The sequence below is a fragment of the Panthera tigris genome, chromosome A2 (genome assembly GCF_018350195.1).
Source record: "Panthera tigris isolate Pti1 chromosome A2, P.tigris_Pti1_mat1.1, whole genome shotgun sequence".
Classification (NCBI taxonomy): Eukaryota; Metazoa; Chordata; class Mammalia; order Carnivora; family Felidae; genus Panthera; species Panthera tigris.
Window position 1 is genome coordinate 152,111,150 of NC_056661.1, and position 17,314 is coordinate 152,128,463.

At 41.9% G+C, this 17,314-nt stretch overlaps 1 protein-coding gene across 3 annotated transcripts in view; it reads right to left on the reverse strand.

The window, feature by feature from the left end:
* The window catches only part of SVOPL (SVOP like), a 62,800-nt gene extending 52,530 nt beyond the window's left edge, over positions 1–10,270 (reverse strand). The window contains exons 1-4 of one of the 3 annotated variants that reach the window (XM_042977426.1): positions 10,188–10,270; positions 9,926–10,024; positions 1,174–1,245; positions 84–208 (exon numbers count right to left, since the gene is read on the reverse strand). In XM_042977426.1, the coding sequence (XP_042833360.1) occupies positions 84–208; positions 1,174–1,245; positions 9,926–10,012 (284 nt within the window). In that variant the 5' untranslated portion in view covers positions 10,013–10,024; positions 10,188–10,270. Of the gene's footprint in view, positions 1–83; positions 209–1,173; positions 1,246–3,456; positions 3,504–9,925; positions 10,126–10,187 lie in introns of those variants that run through there. The other 2 variants (XM_042977427.1, XM_042977428.1) reach the window with 2 other exon arrangements.
* Positions 10,271–17,314: the final 7,044 nt, after the last annotated feature.

Consider the following 17,314-nt stretch of genomic DNA (forward strand, 5'->3'; position numbering starts at 1 on the left):
TGACCCATTGACCACAGAGTGTGTGTAAGTATCTGGGGGTGTACACATCCTCCTGTCAAGCACCCCCCAGCTGAAGTCTTTACCCTTGTGCATGGCCAGACACACCACAGCCCACCATTGTCCGCAGGAAGACAAACCAGATGTACGAGGGAGAGAAAGAGGTCAGCAAGGAGAAGTAGGCTCCCCACAGGAACGAGATGAACAAAATCTAAAGCAACAAAAGGAGACTTATTAATGGGGCCTGCGTCAAAGGAAGGCACAGGAGAAAATTTAACTTCCGAAGGTGATTTCATAATTTCCATCCGGACGCTTGCTTCTCTGAGGAGCTAATGCACAGGCAGATCACCAATCTCTCCGGATCTTCAAGCGACACAAACAGTGCCACTGTAGTGCCTGAAAGCCCAGGCGTTCCAAATTTACACCATGTGTCAAAACCGCCCAACTGCCTCCACCCTGACAGGTGACAGGAGCCTAAACTTGTAAATCAGGGTGCAAAAAATTGCCCTCGCTAGAGCACCGTGAAGCATGGTCTTGGAATGGGCATGAGGAGAAAATTTTCAGTAATTGCTTTTTCTTTTTTTCTTCGTACTTTAAGAATAGTACAAATTCACAGTAGAGAATATGGAAGAAAAAGAGAAAAACAAAATATTTAAATCTTGCTTGACTTGCTTGACTCCCCAACCGAAAGAAAATACTGTTAACATGTTTTTATTCTATTTTCCCTGTTTGAAAGGGAAAAAATATTTTTAATGGCTGCAAAATATTCCAATGGAAAGAAGGACTAGAATACATAATACAATGCATAAACCCGTCCCCTATAGTTTAATGCTGAGGTTTTCTCACTATTACAATTAGCCGTGACAATGTCTGTGCATAAATCTCTGTGGTTCTCTGGTGATCCAAACAGGCTAGATTTCTGGAATGAAAATGATCAGGGGCACCTGGGTGGTTCATCCAACTCTTGGTTTCAGCTCAGATCATGATTTCACAGTTTGTGAGTTTGAGCTTGGGATTCTCTCTCCCTCTCTCTCTGCCCCCCCCCCCACACACACACACTCTCTCTCTTTCCCAAAATAAATATTTTTTTAAAAAAGAGAGAGAGAAGCAGTGGTGGCATCATCACAAAGGAAAACATAAAAGAGAATTACAAATCCTTCTTCAAGGCCAACCTACCTTCCAGCGGCCATATCTGTCAGCCAGAAGGCCAAAGACGATGCTGAATACCATGTAGCCAAAAAACACCATCTGGAGGTGGAGTGAGAAAAAATTATCCTGTGGGCAGGCTAATATGCTGCTTACTCCGTTTCCCATTCCTCCATTTTAACGAAAAGTCGACTGGAAGCGTGTGAAGGTAAAGGAAAGTGAAGAATGTGTGTTCACAAAACTTTCCTGTCTCTGGTTAACATGTTCAGGGCTCCAGAGGCTGACGTCTCCCCTTGGCTCCAGTGTCCCCTGGAGACACTGCCTCCAGGTGGAAACAGGAGTCGAAGGAACAGGTCACTGCTTCCCCTCTGATCCAAGATGATGGCACTGGCCTCATTCTACTCAGATGTATCATCGTGAATTTCCATTTTAAGAATTAAAAAAAAAAAACTCCAGTCATTCACGACCTGCCTTATTCCACACGTAAGTTGAGACTTCTAGAAGCAATTTTCCTTTGTGTTCTCACAGGTAAACAGAAACTTTAAACAAACACCAAAAGAATCATTTAGAAACACTCTTCAAAACTAATACAAATCTATTTCTTTTCCTCACTTGCTCTCACAATGGCTTGTCCTACACTGATAAAATTCAAGAAGCTAGATATGATTACCAGCATTTTAACTCAGCCTGAGCTGTGATCTGATGTCTGTGCCTTTAGGCTACTTATTTTTCTTCTTTCAAGCAGTTCCAGGCTTCACTAGCTTTCCTTCCTAGTAAGATCTCGGACTGATTGCCTCTAGGGTAATCAAAGGGAAGGTGTTAGCTTGCATTTCTAAGACATTTTCAATAAGAGAGCTGTTTCTCTCTGCCTGCTTTGCTTTCTTTCTTTCTCCCTTCCCTACTCATCTTAAGGAAGACTCAAACACATTTCTTCCACTGGGAACTATATTAAAAAAGAAAACAACAACCCATATCTATTCTTGAATACAAAGCCATGTTTTTCCTCTGTGCACTGTACTTTCCAGGATAGAAGGGGGGGCTGGGGGGGGGAGGGAAGAAGTCAGTGCTTTCTAAATGCCAAGACTTTTTATTCTGGAATATTTTCTTTCTGATTGTTGGTATTAATGTGCACTTTTTCTTTTAAATTTTTTTTTCTTAACATTTATTTATTATTGAGAGACAGAGAGAGATAGAGCATGAGCATGGGAGGGGCAGAGAGAGGAGGAGACACAGAATCTGAAACAGGCTCCAGGCTCTGAGCAGTCAGCACAGAGCCTGACACGGGGCTCGAACTCATGGACTGTGAGATCATGACCTGAGCTGAAGTCGGACACTCAACCAACTGAGCCACCCAGGCACCCCAATGTGCACTTTTTTTTTTTGAAAGATGATAGCTGATAGCAAGATTTTTTACCTCTTTCTCATTGTCTAATGACCTTAATTATCAATTATCAAATATGTGTGTGTGTGTATATGTGCGTGTGTGTGTGTATTAATGTCAACCCTATGTCAGCCACTCAGTTAAAAAAAAATTATACCAGTTAAAAAATAATTATATCAGGGGCACATGGGTGGCTCAGTTGGTTAAGTATCTGACTCTTGATTTCAGCTCAGGTCATGATCTCATAGTTCATGAGTTCAAGCCCCACATCAGGCTCCGCGCTGACAGTGTGGAGCCTATTTGGGATTCCCTCCCTCCCTCTCTCTGCCTCCCCCCTCTCTCTCAAAAATTAAAAAAAAAATTAATTTTTTGCAAACTTAAGAAAAAAATCATGTCAGTGGGGTGCCTGGTGGCTTAGTCAGTTAAGCATCAACTCTTGATCTCGGCTCAGGTCCTGATCTCAGATCCTGAGTTCAAGTCCTGCATTGGGCTCTGTGCTGGGTGTGAAAACTACAAAAAAAATCATATCAGTTGGTGAATCTCAAAATTTGGGTATCCCTGAAATTAAGCAGTTTCTATCATGGAGTTATCAAACTCCCTCCAAGAGGGAAGAAGACTTGACCAGACTTGAATAAAAGGAAGTCATACACAAACCACCCAGGGCAGAGAGGAAAGTGGCTCTTTGGATTTAAAACATTTTTGTTCATTGAGGTGCTATGTTGCATCTAAGTTGCAACCAGATTAAATTTAATTAACTATTTAATAAAGGTGAAGGAAAGAGTCAAATAAGATTAAATTTAAAGTTTCCTCTGTTCGCTCCCATCAGTGGCAGTTGTCTTTTTTTTTCTTTCCTGTTTTCTTTCCATTCAGGGTAAAGAAATGACTTTCCTAAGGCTGAGTTTTTTATTATTAAGCATATCTGGAGCACAAACCTTGACTCAAAGCCTGTGTGAACCCCAAAGCTTGTGAACGCTGATCCTGTTGGAAAAGCACACAGAGGCTTGAAGACACAAAACTCTCTCTCTTTCTCCCTGCCTCTTCCCGCTCTCTTCCAAGGGGTCTGCCTTTTCTGCAGGCCCTTATTTCTAGCATAGAAATGACTCTTCTATTTCTGTTTCACACACCCCATGAAGTTTTGTTTCTTCAGTCACAAAACACGAGGAACCGTAATTCATCCACCTTCCTCAAGGTTTTACAATTAACTTCTCGGGCCAGGCTGACCAGAAGGTGGTGTTGGGGTTGGGGAAAGGGAAGCCTGGGAGATGGTGAACATGTGGCTACTTGGCTGAATCAGTCTGGGCCCCTCCTTGTAAGCAAGGCTGTGGTCAGTGAGCCCAGAGCACAGTTGCCCACGGTGGATGGGGCTCACAGCCAGGATGACAGACACTAAAGAATGGTAGTCGGCCAGGAACTCTGAGTAAGAAATGGTCTCATCAGGGGTGACTTGAATTCCCTAGAGGACAGTTCTTGGAGAGGGGACCCACCTAACAAGGAAGTCGTGTTACTGCTGATGTTAGGGAGCCTCCTTAGATGCCACCGAGAACAACATAAACCCAACCAATGAAATGTCGGTTGTAAGTGTCAAAAGTGAACCATATAATATAGTTTCATGAGGTGACAGACGCAAACACCGCAGCTGGACCTCCCAGCATCCTCGGGAATCAAGACGTGTGTGGCCACAAAACCAGCCAGGGCGTGTGCAGCTATCATTACACGAAACCTTACAACAGTCACTCTACGGGTCCAGGATCGACAAGCAATGCTCTCAAAATTGCAACTAACTTTTGTACATAGAAGAAAATGAAAAATGGCTGAGCCACTTAATTACAAGCCCAGGTAAGGTCTTCAGCTATTTTTATTTATACCCCTTCCCTTTTCTAAAAATAGTAGAACTTCGGGGGTGCCTGGGTGGCTCAGTCAGTTAAGCGGTTGACTCTTGACTTCAGCTCAGGTCATGATCTCACGGTTGGTGGAAACTGCTTGGGATTCTGTCTCTCTCCCTCTCTCTCTGCCCCTTCCCTGCTGGTACTCTCTCACTCGGTCTCTCTCTCTCTCTCAAAATAAATAAATAAACTTTAAAAAATGTAATAGAAAATTTTATATATATATATATATATATATATGGTCAAATTGGTTTCCATATAACACCCAGGGCTCCTCCCAGCAGGGGCCCTCCTCAATGCCCATCACCCACCTTCCCCTCTCTCCCACTCCCCATCAGCCCTCAGTTTATTCTCAGTATTTAAGAGTCTCTTATGGTTTGCCTCCTTCCCTCTCTGTAACTTTTTCCCCCCTTCATCTCCCCCCGGTCTTCTGTTAAGTTTCTCAGGATCTACATAAGAGTGAAAACATAAGGTATCTGTCGTTCTCTGCCTGACTTATTTCACTTAGCATAATAGTCACCAGTTCCATCCACGTTGCTACAAAAGGCTATATTTCATTCTTTCTCATTGCCAACTAGTATTCCATTGTGTATATAAACCACAGTTTCTTTATGCATTCATCAGTTGATGGACATTTAGGCTCTTTCCATAATTTGGCTATTGTTGAAAGTGCTGCTATAAACATTGGGGTACAAGTGCCCCTATGCATCAGTACTCCTGTATCCCTTGGGGAAATTCCTAGCAGTGCTACTGCTGGGTCATAGGGTAGATCTATTTTTAATTTTTTGAGGAACCTCCACACTGTTTTCCAGAGCGGCTGCACCAGTTTGCATTCCCACCAGCAGTGCAACAGGGTTCCCATTTCTCCACATCCTCGCCAGCATCTATAGTCTCCTGATTTGTTCATTTTAGCCACTCTGACTGGCGTGAGGTGGTATCTCAGTGTGTTTTTGATTTGTATTTCCCTGATGAGGAGTGATGTTGAGCATCTTTTCAAGTGCCTGTTGGCCATCTGGATGTCTTCTTTAGAGAAGTGTCTATTCATGTCTTCTGCCCATTTCTTCATGGATTATTTGTTTTTTGGGTGTGGAGTTTGGTGAGTTCTTTACAGATTTTAGATACTAGCCCTTTGTCCGATATGTCATTTGCAAATATCTTTTCCCATTCCTTCGGTTGCCTTTTAGTTTTGCTGATTGTTTCCTTTGCACTGCAGAAAATTTTTATGTTCATGAGGTCCCAATGAACTATTGGGGATGTGCCAAGTAAGAAATTGCTTTTAATTCCCTTGCCTTTGGGGATGTGTCAAGCAAGAAATTGCTACGGCTGAGGTCAGAGAGGTTTTTTCCTGCTTTCTCCTCTAGAGTCTTGATGGTTTCCTGTCTCACATTCAGGTCCTTCATCCATTTTGAGCTTATTTTTGTGAATGGTGTGAGAAAGTGGTCTAGTTTCAACCTTCTTCATGTTGCTGTCCAGTTCTCCCATCACCATTTGTTAAAGAGACTGTCTTTTTTCCATTGGATATTCTTTCCTGCTTTGTCAAAGATTAGTTGGCCATACTTTTGTGGGTCCAATTCTGGAGTCTCTATGCTATTCCGTTGATCTATGTGTCTGTTTTTGTGCCAATACCATGCTGTCTTGGTGATTACAGCTTTGTAGTAGAGGCTAAAGTCTGGGATTGTGATGCCTCCCGCTTCGGTTTTCTTCTCCAATATTACTTTGGCTATTCGGAGTCTTTTGTGTTTCCATACAAATTTTAGGATTGCTTCTTTGAGCTTCGAGAAGAATGCTGGTGCAACTTTGATTGGGATGGCACTGAATGTGTAGATTGCTTTGGGTGGTATTGACATTTTAACAATATTTATTCTTCCAATCCATGAGCACGGAATGTTTTTCCATTTCTTTGTATCTTCTTCAATTTCCTTCATAAGCTTTCTATAGTTTTCAGCATACAGATCTTTTACATCTTTGGCTAGGTTTATTCCTAGGTATTTTATGATTCTTGGTGCAATTGAGAATGGGATCCGTTTCTGTATTTGTCTTTCTGTTGCTTCATTACTAGTGTATAGAATGCAACTGATTTCTGTACATTGATTTTGTATCCTGCGACTTTGCTGAATTCATGTATCAGCTCTAGCAGACTTTTGGTGGAGTCTATCGGGTTTTCCATGTATAATATCATGTCATCTGCAAAAAGCGAAAGCTTGACTTCATCTTTGCCAATTTTGATGCCTTTGATTTCCTTTTGCTGTCTGATTGCTGATGCTAGAACTTCCAACACTATGTTAAACAACAGCGGTGAGAGTGGACATCCCTGTAGTGTTTCTGATCTCAGGGGGAAAGCTCTCAGTTTTTCCCCGTTGACGATGATATTAGGTGTGGGCTTTTCATAAATGGCTTTTACGATGTTTAAGTATGTTCCTTCTATCCCAACTTTCTCGAGGGTTTTTATTAGGAAAGAATGCTGAATTTTGTCAAATGCTTTTTCTGCATTGATTGACAGGATCATATGGTTCTTTTCTTTTATTAATGTGATGTATCACATTGATTGATTTGTGAATGTTGAACTAGCCCTGCAGCCCAGGAATGAATCCCACTTGATCATGATGAATAATTCTTTTTATATGCTGTTGAATTTGGTTTGCTCGTATCTTGTTGAGAAGTTTTGCATCCATATTCATCAGGGATATTGGCCTGTTGTTCTCTTTTTTTGCTGAGTCTCTGTCTGGTCTGGGAATCAAAGTAATGCTGGCTTCATAGAATGAGCCTGGAAGTTTTCCTTCCCTTTCTATTTTTTGGAACAGCTTGAGAAGGATAGGTATTATCTCTGCTTTAAATGTCTGGTAGAATTCTCCAGGGAAGCCATCTGGTCCTGGACTCTTATTTGTTGGGGGATTTTTGATAACTGATTCAATTTCTTCACTACGTATGGGTCTGTTTAAATTTTCTATTTCTTCCTGTTTGAGTTTTGGAAGTGTGTGGGTGCTTAGGAATTTGTCCATTTCTTCCAGGTTGTCCAGTTTTTTGGCATATAATTTTCCATCATATTCCCTGATAACTGCTTGTATTTCTGTGGTATTGGTTATAATAATTCCATTTTCATTCATGATTTGACCTATTTGGGTCATCTCCCTTTTCTTTTTGAGAAGACTAGCCAGAGGTTTATCAATTTTGTTTATTTTTTCAAAAAACCAACTCTTGGTTTCATTGATCTGCTCTACTGTTTTTTTTTCAGATCCTAGATTGTTTATTTGTGCTCTGATCTTTATTATTTCTCTCATTCTGGGTTTGGGATGTCTTTGCTGTTCTGCTTCTAGTTTCTGTAGGTGTGCTGTTAGATTTTGTATTTGGGATTTTTCTTGTTTCTTGAGATAGGCCTGGATTGCAATGTAGTTTCCTCTTAGAACTGCCTTCACTGCATCCCAAAGCATTTGGATTGTTGTATTTTCATTTTCATTTGTTTCCATATATTTTTTAATTTCTTCTCTAATCGCCTGGTTGACCCATTCATTCTTTAGTAGGGTATTCTTTAACCTCCATGCTTTTGGAGGTTTTCCAGACTAAAAAAGTACTATAAATTTTTTTAAGTTTATTTATTTTGAGAGAGACAGAGCATGTAATTGGCGGGGGGAGGGGAGCGCAGAGAGAGAGAGAGGGAGAGAGAGAATTCCAAGCAGGCTCCTCAATGGCAGCACAGAGCCTGACACAGGGCTTGATCACCCAAATCCTGAGATCAGAACTGAGCTGAAACCAAGAGCCAGATGTTCAACCAACTGAGCCACCCACATGCCCCCAAAGTACTAGAACTTTAAAAAAAAAAAAAAAGGAACAAGTGCAACAAAATTTAAAAAGAAACTTTAAAGAGGGAAATGGATGTAAGAAAATAAGCACATCTGTACATGTGCTGCTGGGACTGAGGCCTCCATGACAAAGAGAGAAACACAACTGGGTGGACATTATATGTCATCTGAGAGAACTCAGATCAGTCCCCGAGGTGAGAAGGAGGTTCCTGGTTCCCAACACAGATGAGAATTCCCAGGTCAAGAATTCCCCAGTGTGAGGAGGGGACAGCCCTTCCCCAGAAGTCTTCTGCAGCGAAGGCTGCTCTCTGCCCATAACCCGCAGAAGGCGAGGGGGATGGGGATAACTTCCAGCATTCTCCATGGCCAATTTCAGGCCATAACTCTTACTCTCTTACAGAGCCTCACCCTCTTTCAAGAACTCTGCCATGTGACTCTGTATCCTGTACCCATCACCACCCACCTGCCCTTGACACTCCCATTTCAGTGAGAATCTTGGCACCTGGCTCATCAGAGTTCTCTCTTAAGTCCTGCCTTCATGAAAACCAGCTTCAATACCCAAGTAAGTCAATTCTCCACTTCTCACCTTGTGTTTCTTTTGCCTCCTTGGCTGATGTGACCTCTCAAATACTTCCAGAACACGCTTCCTCACCTCCACTCACTCTGCTGCTTTACCACCACTAACTTATCTACCGTCCAACCTTATCTCCTCAGAGCTTTTGGAAAGCTGACCGTGTGTGTCCCTCCTTAAAGCCCATGAATGGCTCCCTGTCATCCACAGTGTGGCCTCCAACATTTTTAAGCATGAAGAACCTCTTTCAAGATTAAAAAAAAAAGAAATAGATTTACCAGAGCTGTGCATGATGGGAAGTATACTTTAATATCCATTTAATGAGAAACACATGACAACTATGAAGCCAATGATGTGTTTGGGTGAAATTGATTCCTGTTACATAAAACAGTAATTTGAAAAACTATCATATAGGCCAACTATTTTTTGCTTGGAGAATTTGCACATGCTGATGCAAGTTGGGGCACGGGAGCCTACAGTAGTCTCCAGAATGGAGTCCATGCACGGACTCCAAGATGCTTCTGGTCCCCACCTGTCTCTGCAGCCTTGTCTCATACTGCGCTCTCTTCCTGACTTTCTATTCAAGCAACACGGAACTGCCTGCACTCCCTCCAACACTCATGCCTGCACACAGCCTGCTGGCAATCAATTGGCACTTAATAAATATCTTTTGAAAGAATGATATATAATATCCTTAATTCCCTCTGTAGCAAACCTTGGGGTGCAATTCATAAGGCTATTCATAATCATCTTTGAGGAAAGTTGAATGCATAATACAGTTCACTGCAGTGAGGGTGATCTGATGATTGCCTAAGTGACTACGGTTCAACTAATTTGCAGTCTGACTCAAACCATAACTAATCCATGACTTAAGGGCTACTCTCTCTGATTTGCATTTGTCTTGTCTAACCTCTTGCTAGAGGCTAGAAAATAAGTAGTTCAAGGTTGTGCTCCCTACAGGAAAAGAGAGAAAAAAAAAAAAAAAAAACAGAGAAAGACCTAAAATGGTAGTTTGACCCTGACAACCCATGAGCTTTGGAAGCCAACACACCAAGCAGGGAGGGAGCCTCTGGTTCTCAGCCCTGTAGGATGGGGGAAGGGGAACAGAAATCCTAGGTTCTCAGTTGGTTCATTCAAAGCAGGCACTCACCGTGGTCACTAATGCCACCTGCCAATTCTCCAGCTGCCATTCACAGCGGATGACAGGAGACACGACTGCTATTAACATGATCTCCATGGCCTCGGCAACCTTAAAGAAGGAGAGAGAATTCCATGTCTTAGTATTCTTACATTCTTAGTATTCTGTCTGGTTTCTCATCAGTTCTGCCCATGTGTGCCTGTCTACCCATCCTTCTAATCCTAACCTCCTCCGTCCCCTTCCCCCATTTAGGGAGCATCTATTGTGAACTCACTCGGCCCTTCTAGTTGGATAAAGAAGTATAGTAGAACTCTGGCTTCCATGGATGTAATAGCTATGGTTTGAACAATTTGAGAGGGTTCCCACAGATTTATGACACGTATCTCTTTGTGATGTTGCTAATCTATGCATTTGCATGGCAGCACTATGAGGGTGTTGGGGTGGGGAGGGGGCAGCCACTTAGCTAGTGGAAGAATCTAGCTAATCACCAGCATCTACATCAACCTAGCTTTGCTGCTTCACACTCACGACTGTGAAAGTCTCAAGGCATAGCCTTTGCAGATGGATTTGTGAACTAGTCTCTGAACTCAAGAAGCTGAGATAGAAGGCAGGCTTCATGAAAACTAGAAGAGAGTAAAGCAGCATGTACAGAACAATGAGCTCATCATCAGGAAAGAGTGTCTATTCAGCAGACTTAGGGTACGCTGTGCTACTAAATATTTCTTTCAATAGGAAGTTTGGGCATCATCCTTTGTTTATTTCTTGCAATCCATTATGGAGTGAGTTTATCTCCCAGGGAAAGGAAGAAGCAGATGCTAGGGAAGAGTTGATAGTAATGTGGATTATGTATTATGATCTATTTGCATATTTATAACGTGAAGGTCTGGGATGAACGAAGTATAACGGTGTTAGCTATTACATGGGAATTGGAAAGGTATTGTAAAGGCTTGTCTCTTCTTGGAGAGTATTACAGTCATGCTTAGAGTTCAGATAGTGGGTATGTCTTAGCCCAAAAAGTATAATAAATAAGAGATGGCATGACAACCTCTGATGGATGTTTGGTTTATTATACATCTCTCAGTAATATAGAGCAGTTGGGTCAACATTAATCAGGACTCCACCCTTCTAAATGGTCTTAGGAGAAAGTAAGTCAATAAGGGATAAAGCTTTGCCTCACTCTGATACAGGAGGCTTAGGGGAGAGGGACCAGCGAGGACCTAGGGAAGGGGGCATCAAGGAGCAGCACTGCATAAGAAGATCTAAAGGCTCCTGGGTGTCCCCGTCGGTAGTGCATCTGACTTCGGCTCAGGTCATGATCTCACAGTCCATGGGTTCAAGTCCCATGTCAGGCTCTGTGCTGACAGCTCAGAACCTGGAGCCTGCTTCCAATTCTGTGTCTCCCTCTCTCTCTGCCCCTTCCCACTTGTGCTCTGTCTCTCTCTCAAAAATAAACATTAAAAAAAAGAAAAGAAAAAGATCTTAGAAGACCTCAGAGGACACCGGGATGCAGGAAGCCTGGTCACAGACTGAGGCTGTGCTGCTGCTGTGATGCTATTACATATACCCTGGTCGTGTGAGGCCCTGAAACCCAACTATTGCTCCCGCTGCCTCTGACCAAGAACTTTAACAGACCATGGCCTGGAGGAGCCATGCCCGTCGTTGTCAGCACACCTATTCTGATGAAAAGATCCATCCAAAGCAGCCCCATCCTAAAAACAGGGGAGTGATTTGGTTACAACACCCAATTAAACAGTTTTGGGGGGGGGAGGGGGGAAGGAGGGAGGAAGAGACCTGGTAAACAGCCCTTCCTATCTTGATGCATTGGGAAGAACTGAAGCAACTTACAAAACACTTAAAGAAAACCAGAAGCTATTTCACAACAACATCAAGTATAAATAGGCAATAGACATACAATCTCCACAGATGTGGATCTGGATCTGGACATCAGGGATTAGTTATATAGAGGTGGTAACTATCCTTCGGGAAGGGAGTACAATAGCATCATCTTTCTTGTTTTAAATGTTTATTTATTTTTTGAGGGAGAGACACACACACAGAGTGTGAGTGGGGGAGGGGCAGAGAGAGAGAGGGAGATACAGAATCCAAAGCGGGCTCTAGGCTCTGAGTTGTCAGCAAAGAGCCCCACACGGGGCTAGAACTCACAAACCGTGAGATGAGACCCGAGCCGAAGATGGATGCTCAACCAACTGAGCCACCCAGGTGCCCCCATCTTTCTTTTTTTTTTAAGTTTATTTTTATTTTGAGAGAAAGAATGAGCAGAGGAGGGCAGAGAGAGAGGGAGAGAGAGAATCCCAAGCTGGCTTTGCACTGTCAGCCCAAAGCCTGACACAGGGCTCGAACTCACAATCCATGAGATCATGACCGAAGCCAAAATCAAGGGTCAGATGCTTAACTGACTGAGCCACCCAGGCACCATCCCCCCAAGTACCATCCTTCCAATACAAATAATAACCAATAAAAATGCAGTCTCTTTGTACAGATGGTTTGATTTGGAAAGGTAAAAACATTCTGCATATCCTTTTCACTTACTGCTATGGAAGAAAAGACAGGGTTCTTGCCATATTTGAAGGTAAAAGATGCAGAGAGTTTAGTAGTGTTTAAGCCAAGAGGACCATGTAGTGAAACCATACTGGAAACCAAATATGAAAAACAGAAGTAGAAATATTCTGGTTGAAAGTAGAGGAGAGTTAGGATAAAACCCTGGCCATTCATACCCATTCATGCCTTGAAATATGGAATCTTAACATTCTGGACCCTAGGTGAGATATTACTTTATAGATGAAGACATGCTCTAAATTGTATTGTTGGTTATCATAAAAGTAGGGCCAGGATGTGTCTTGCCTTTCTCTCCTTCCTTACCTAGTTGTCTCCTGGGAGTGTGGGGCTTTGGAGTGATGCCTCAGACATGTCAAGTGCCACATTTTTCTCAAACCACTTAGCAGAGAGTGAGGGTCAGGGCTATTATTTATTCACTGGTCTCTTGGCTATCTTTATCTCCCACCTTAAGCCACTGTCATGTGGACCACCTCCCTCAGATTTTCCATTCCATCTCGGTGTTATTATCATATTCCTGACATATTCTCACTGCACCTACAAAAAAAGAAGGAGTAGTAGCTTTGTCTGTAGTGGTTTCACTGTCAGCAAAAGCCCTGGGGCTGAGACGTCTCTCTTCTTTCCTCATAACAGCTGACAGTAAATAGCAAACCTGCATTAGTGCCGCTTAAATGTTCTGGAAATCTGTAATTACAACAGGTGTCCCATGGGATTCTTATGCACAAAATATGTGAGGACCATGTGTCTAATTTTCCTTAGAACAATATTAGTTTTCTCCTCTCTTCACAGCGAAGGAAGTGATTTAAAGCATTTAAAAAAATGAATATTGAGGGGCACCTGGGTGGCTCAGTCAGTTAAGCATCCCACTTTTGGTTTCGGCTCGTGTCATGATCTCATGATTCGTGAGTTTGAGCCCAGCTCTGGGCTGACAGCACAGAGCCTACTTGGGATTCTCTCTCTCTCTCCCTCCCTCTCTCTCTGCGCCTCCCCAGCTGGCGCTTGCATGCACGCATGCACGCACAAGTACAAACACACCCGCTCTCTCTTAAAATAAATAAACATTTAAAATAAATAAATAAAAGTGAATACTGAAAAGGGGCACCTGAGTGGCTCAGTCGGTTGAGCGTCTGACTTCGGCTCAGGTCATGATCTCACAGTTTGTGGGTTCAGGCCCCGCATCAGGCTCTGTGCAGACAGCTCAGAGCCTGGAGCCTGCTTCCGTCCCGTGTCTCCCTCTCTCTCTCTCTGCCTCTCCCCTGCTCACGCTCTCTCTCTCTCTCCCTCTCTCTCTCAAAAATAAACATTTAAAAAAAATGAATATTGAATTCCCAGAACATAAAGACAGAGAAATTTATTTGCTCATGACCAAACCAAAATAATGAAAATTATTTTTGAATTAACCACCTCCCAGGATTCCTGTTCCCCATCACTCCCTTCCCTGAATGGACACTCCAGACCTGGAGGTCAGTGAAAATTCTATGTGTCCAATAATGTATTAGCTTTGGAGACTCAAATGATCTCCAAGGAGCACTTACCCCAGTGCTGCCCATGATCAGAAACAAAGCAATGTGGAATCGTCCAAATCCAATGGTCTCCACGGCGTCTTCCACGGTGAATGTCTTTGACTCTAACAAGGAAGGGCAGAGTGAGAGAAATAGCCTCTGTGAAAAGAGAACGTATGTGGAGGATTGCCACTAATAATGAGGAGGAAGATATTGAGAAACCAGTCCATTTTTATAAAAACTAGTAAATACGGGGTGGGATGGCGGGGGGGGGGGGTTTAAGCAGCAGCTTCAGGATATGAGACTTCCGTGATCCTCTTACCTTTTGGCTGTGGCTCTGGGGTCTCCAGGCTCAGCTTCTGGAGGCTAATGATGGTGACCGGCTCTGTCTGCTTGGTTGCCATGTTCTAAATGGTCTAAATTTCCCACACAGCTTCCCTGATGGAAGCAGGAGAGGGAAGAAGAAAAATATGTAATAGAGTACACATTTGCCTTTAATCTACACAGAAAATCTATGAGGTAGGTATTCTAACTTCTCCCCAAATGAGAAGCCTGAGACATGGAGAGGTCAAATGGCCAAAGGAGACTATTGGGCCCCAGTGGCTAGTAATCAACCCTGAGTCAGGGGCCAGAGGAGCTCTGAACAACTTGGACAATAGCATCCTCTAACTGGGAGTGAAGATGGCCTTTGCCACAGGACAATAATCACAGTAGGCAGAGCTTTACATTCCCATAGATCTTGTGGTTTATAGTGTGCTTTCTATGCAACATTTTCATTTCATTCTGCTGGAAACCCAGGAGCACTTCTGTTTGTCAGCCCCCTCCCCCTTTATGTATTTAGCCCAAAGGATTCTTAACTCTAAAAATCAAAAGAAAAATAAAACAAAGAAAGCTCACTATCAACTTAATGAAATCTTTTCCAAATGACTTTAAGACATGGTAATTTAACTCTACATCCCTTGAGGGATACATGGAAATCCTAACCTGTTCTCAGTAATTAGATTGTTACTAATAATACTGGTATCCTTATTTGGATACTAGTATGTATTGTAGGAGAAAGCAAGTAGTAATTATATTATTAGGAACCAAGACTTTTGGTGTAAAAGATACAAAAATTAAAGAAGTTATATAAAAACCTTATAATCCTAACTTTAAATTGGAAATACCAATATGAATTCACTATGTATTTTGTATACATATATATATATCTCCTAATATTATCCACTGGAAGAGCCTGGAAAAGATGACTAATAAGCACTCCTAGAGCCCAGATTGTTTTCTTTCCTATTTCCCATTAAAAGAAACCCTGGCGCCTTAGATAAATGGCTAATTCTGGATCTGGGACAGGAAATGTGTAAATTGAGCCTGGAACATCTTGTCATACCAGACAGCAAGGAAGGTATCAAACACTCCTGGGGCTGTGACAAAAGATTACAAGATTCAACTTGAAAAGGCTCCCAAGGGCCAAAGATGGGACAATTTAAGCATCAAGAAGAATAATGACTGCAAAGAATTGAAACACATCAAAGATATCAAAATCCATTGTTCACAGCAACACTAAAATGAAAATCTCACAGATCACCTTTGATACTAAGAAACCAACTCATTATTCTGAAAACTAGTAAATGTCTTGTCTTTCTTGTGTAAGTTGTTTGTACTTCAAGAGAACCAAACAGTTTGTTAAAGAAAATTGTTTTTTTTTAATTTTACCTAATACATGCAGAAAAAAAAAGGATGAATGGAATTAAGTTATGATTTTACAACTCAGTGAAATCATGGATCTAGGCATGATTACCAGTGGCTGATAAATTACTAGGTGAAAGGCTGATGAAAAGATGGATAAGAGATAGATAAGACTGATAACACCCGTAGCCATGGAAAAATCTTAATGCTGGGGTGCCTGGGTGTCTCTGTTGGTTAAGCATTGGACTCTTGATTTCCACTTAGGTCATGATGTCACTGTTCATGAGATGGAGCCCTGTATTGGGTTCCGTGATTCTCTCTCTTCCCTCTCTGCCTCCCCCTTCCCCCAGCTCTCTCTCTTTCACACACATAAAATAAATAAATACACTTAAAAAAAAACAGAAAAATCTTAATGCTGCTGAGAGACAGTCAGATATCACGTGGTCCTGATGAGATGCAATAGGACGGAAGTGTACAACATCACCTGTGATGTACTCTCCTAAGAAGAAATTGAACCAGAATCTGATCAAGCCTCTACCTCTACCAGTTTATGCAGGAGATGAAGAAGAAGCTCATTAGACCATACCATGTGGATGCAATAAAACAAAATCCAGTATGTGGGAAGTTGTATAAGATAAGTGACCTAACTTCTTCAATGAAGAAATGGCAAGCTAAAAAGAGGAAAGGGGAAATTGTAGACTAAAACAAAAGTGACAAATCAACCAAATAAATGAGTTGATCTTATCTGGATCCTCAGTCAAATAAACTGACTATAAAACAGCAACAACCAAGAGAATGAGAGGAAAAAGCGATGAGAGGAAAATCAGGGCAATGTCAACAAGCATGAAAGTTGGATGATATCAAGGAATTTCTGATGACGCCATTAGGTGGGACAATGATCTTACGGCTATGGCAGAAAAAAAGAATCCTTACATCGTAGGGATATGTATACTAAATATTTAGGGACAAAATGATGTGATGGCTGGGATTTGTTTTAAAATAATTCAATAGTAGGGTGGGAGAGGGTGCATAAGAAGTAGATGGGCATATAGAAGAATAAAGAATGGCCGTATGTGGAAAATTATTGAAGGAGGGTGATTGGTTCATTGGGGTTCATTTAATATCTGCCTTTGAAGATGTGTAATATTTTTCGAAATAAATAGTTCAAAAAGTGAAGTTCTAAGATTTTAAAATAACTTTTCCAATGTCAGACCACTAGTAAATAGCAGGATCAGAACTCAAACCAAGGTATTTTTTCCCCAGCATAAAGAACTAGCCACAAACCAGTTTGTAGCCACACATCAAGGTCATTTAAGTTGGCTAAAGGCCAGCTCTGTATCTTGTATTACATGGACTCCTGTAAAGACGGTGAAAGAAGGTCTGATATGTTCTCTGCCCTAAGGAGTCCTTATTCTAGTTGGGGACACCAAAGATACACATCAAAACAACTATACTGTAATGTAGCTATTATTTATTTTCCTAAAATGCTGTCACAGAGACACAAATATTCCCAGATGAGAGAGAGATCAATAATGCTCAGAAGTAAGTCCATGAAATCCTCTTTCTCAAAGGAAAACATCGCCCCTGAAAAGTTCAAAAAGCTGTTACTTTCCCACAGTGGAAAAAGTAAAAAATAATTGGC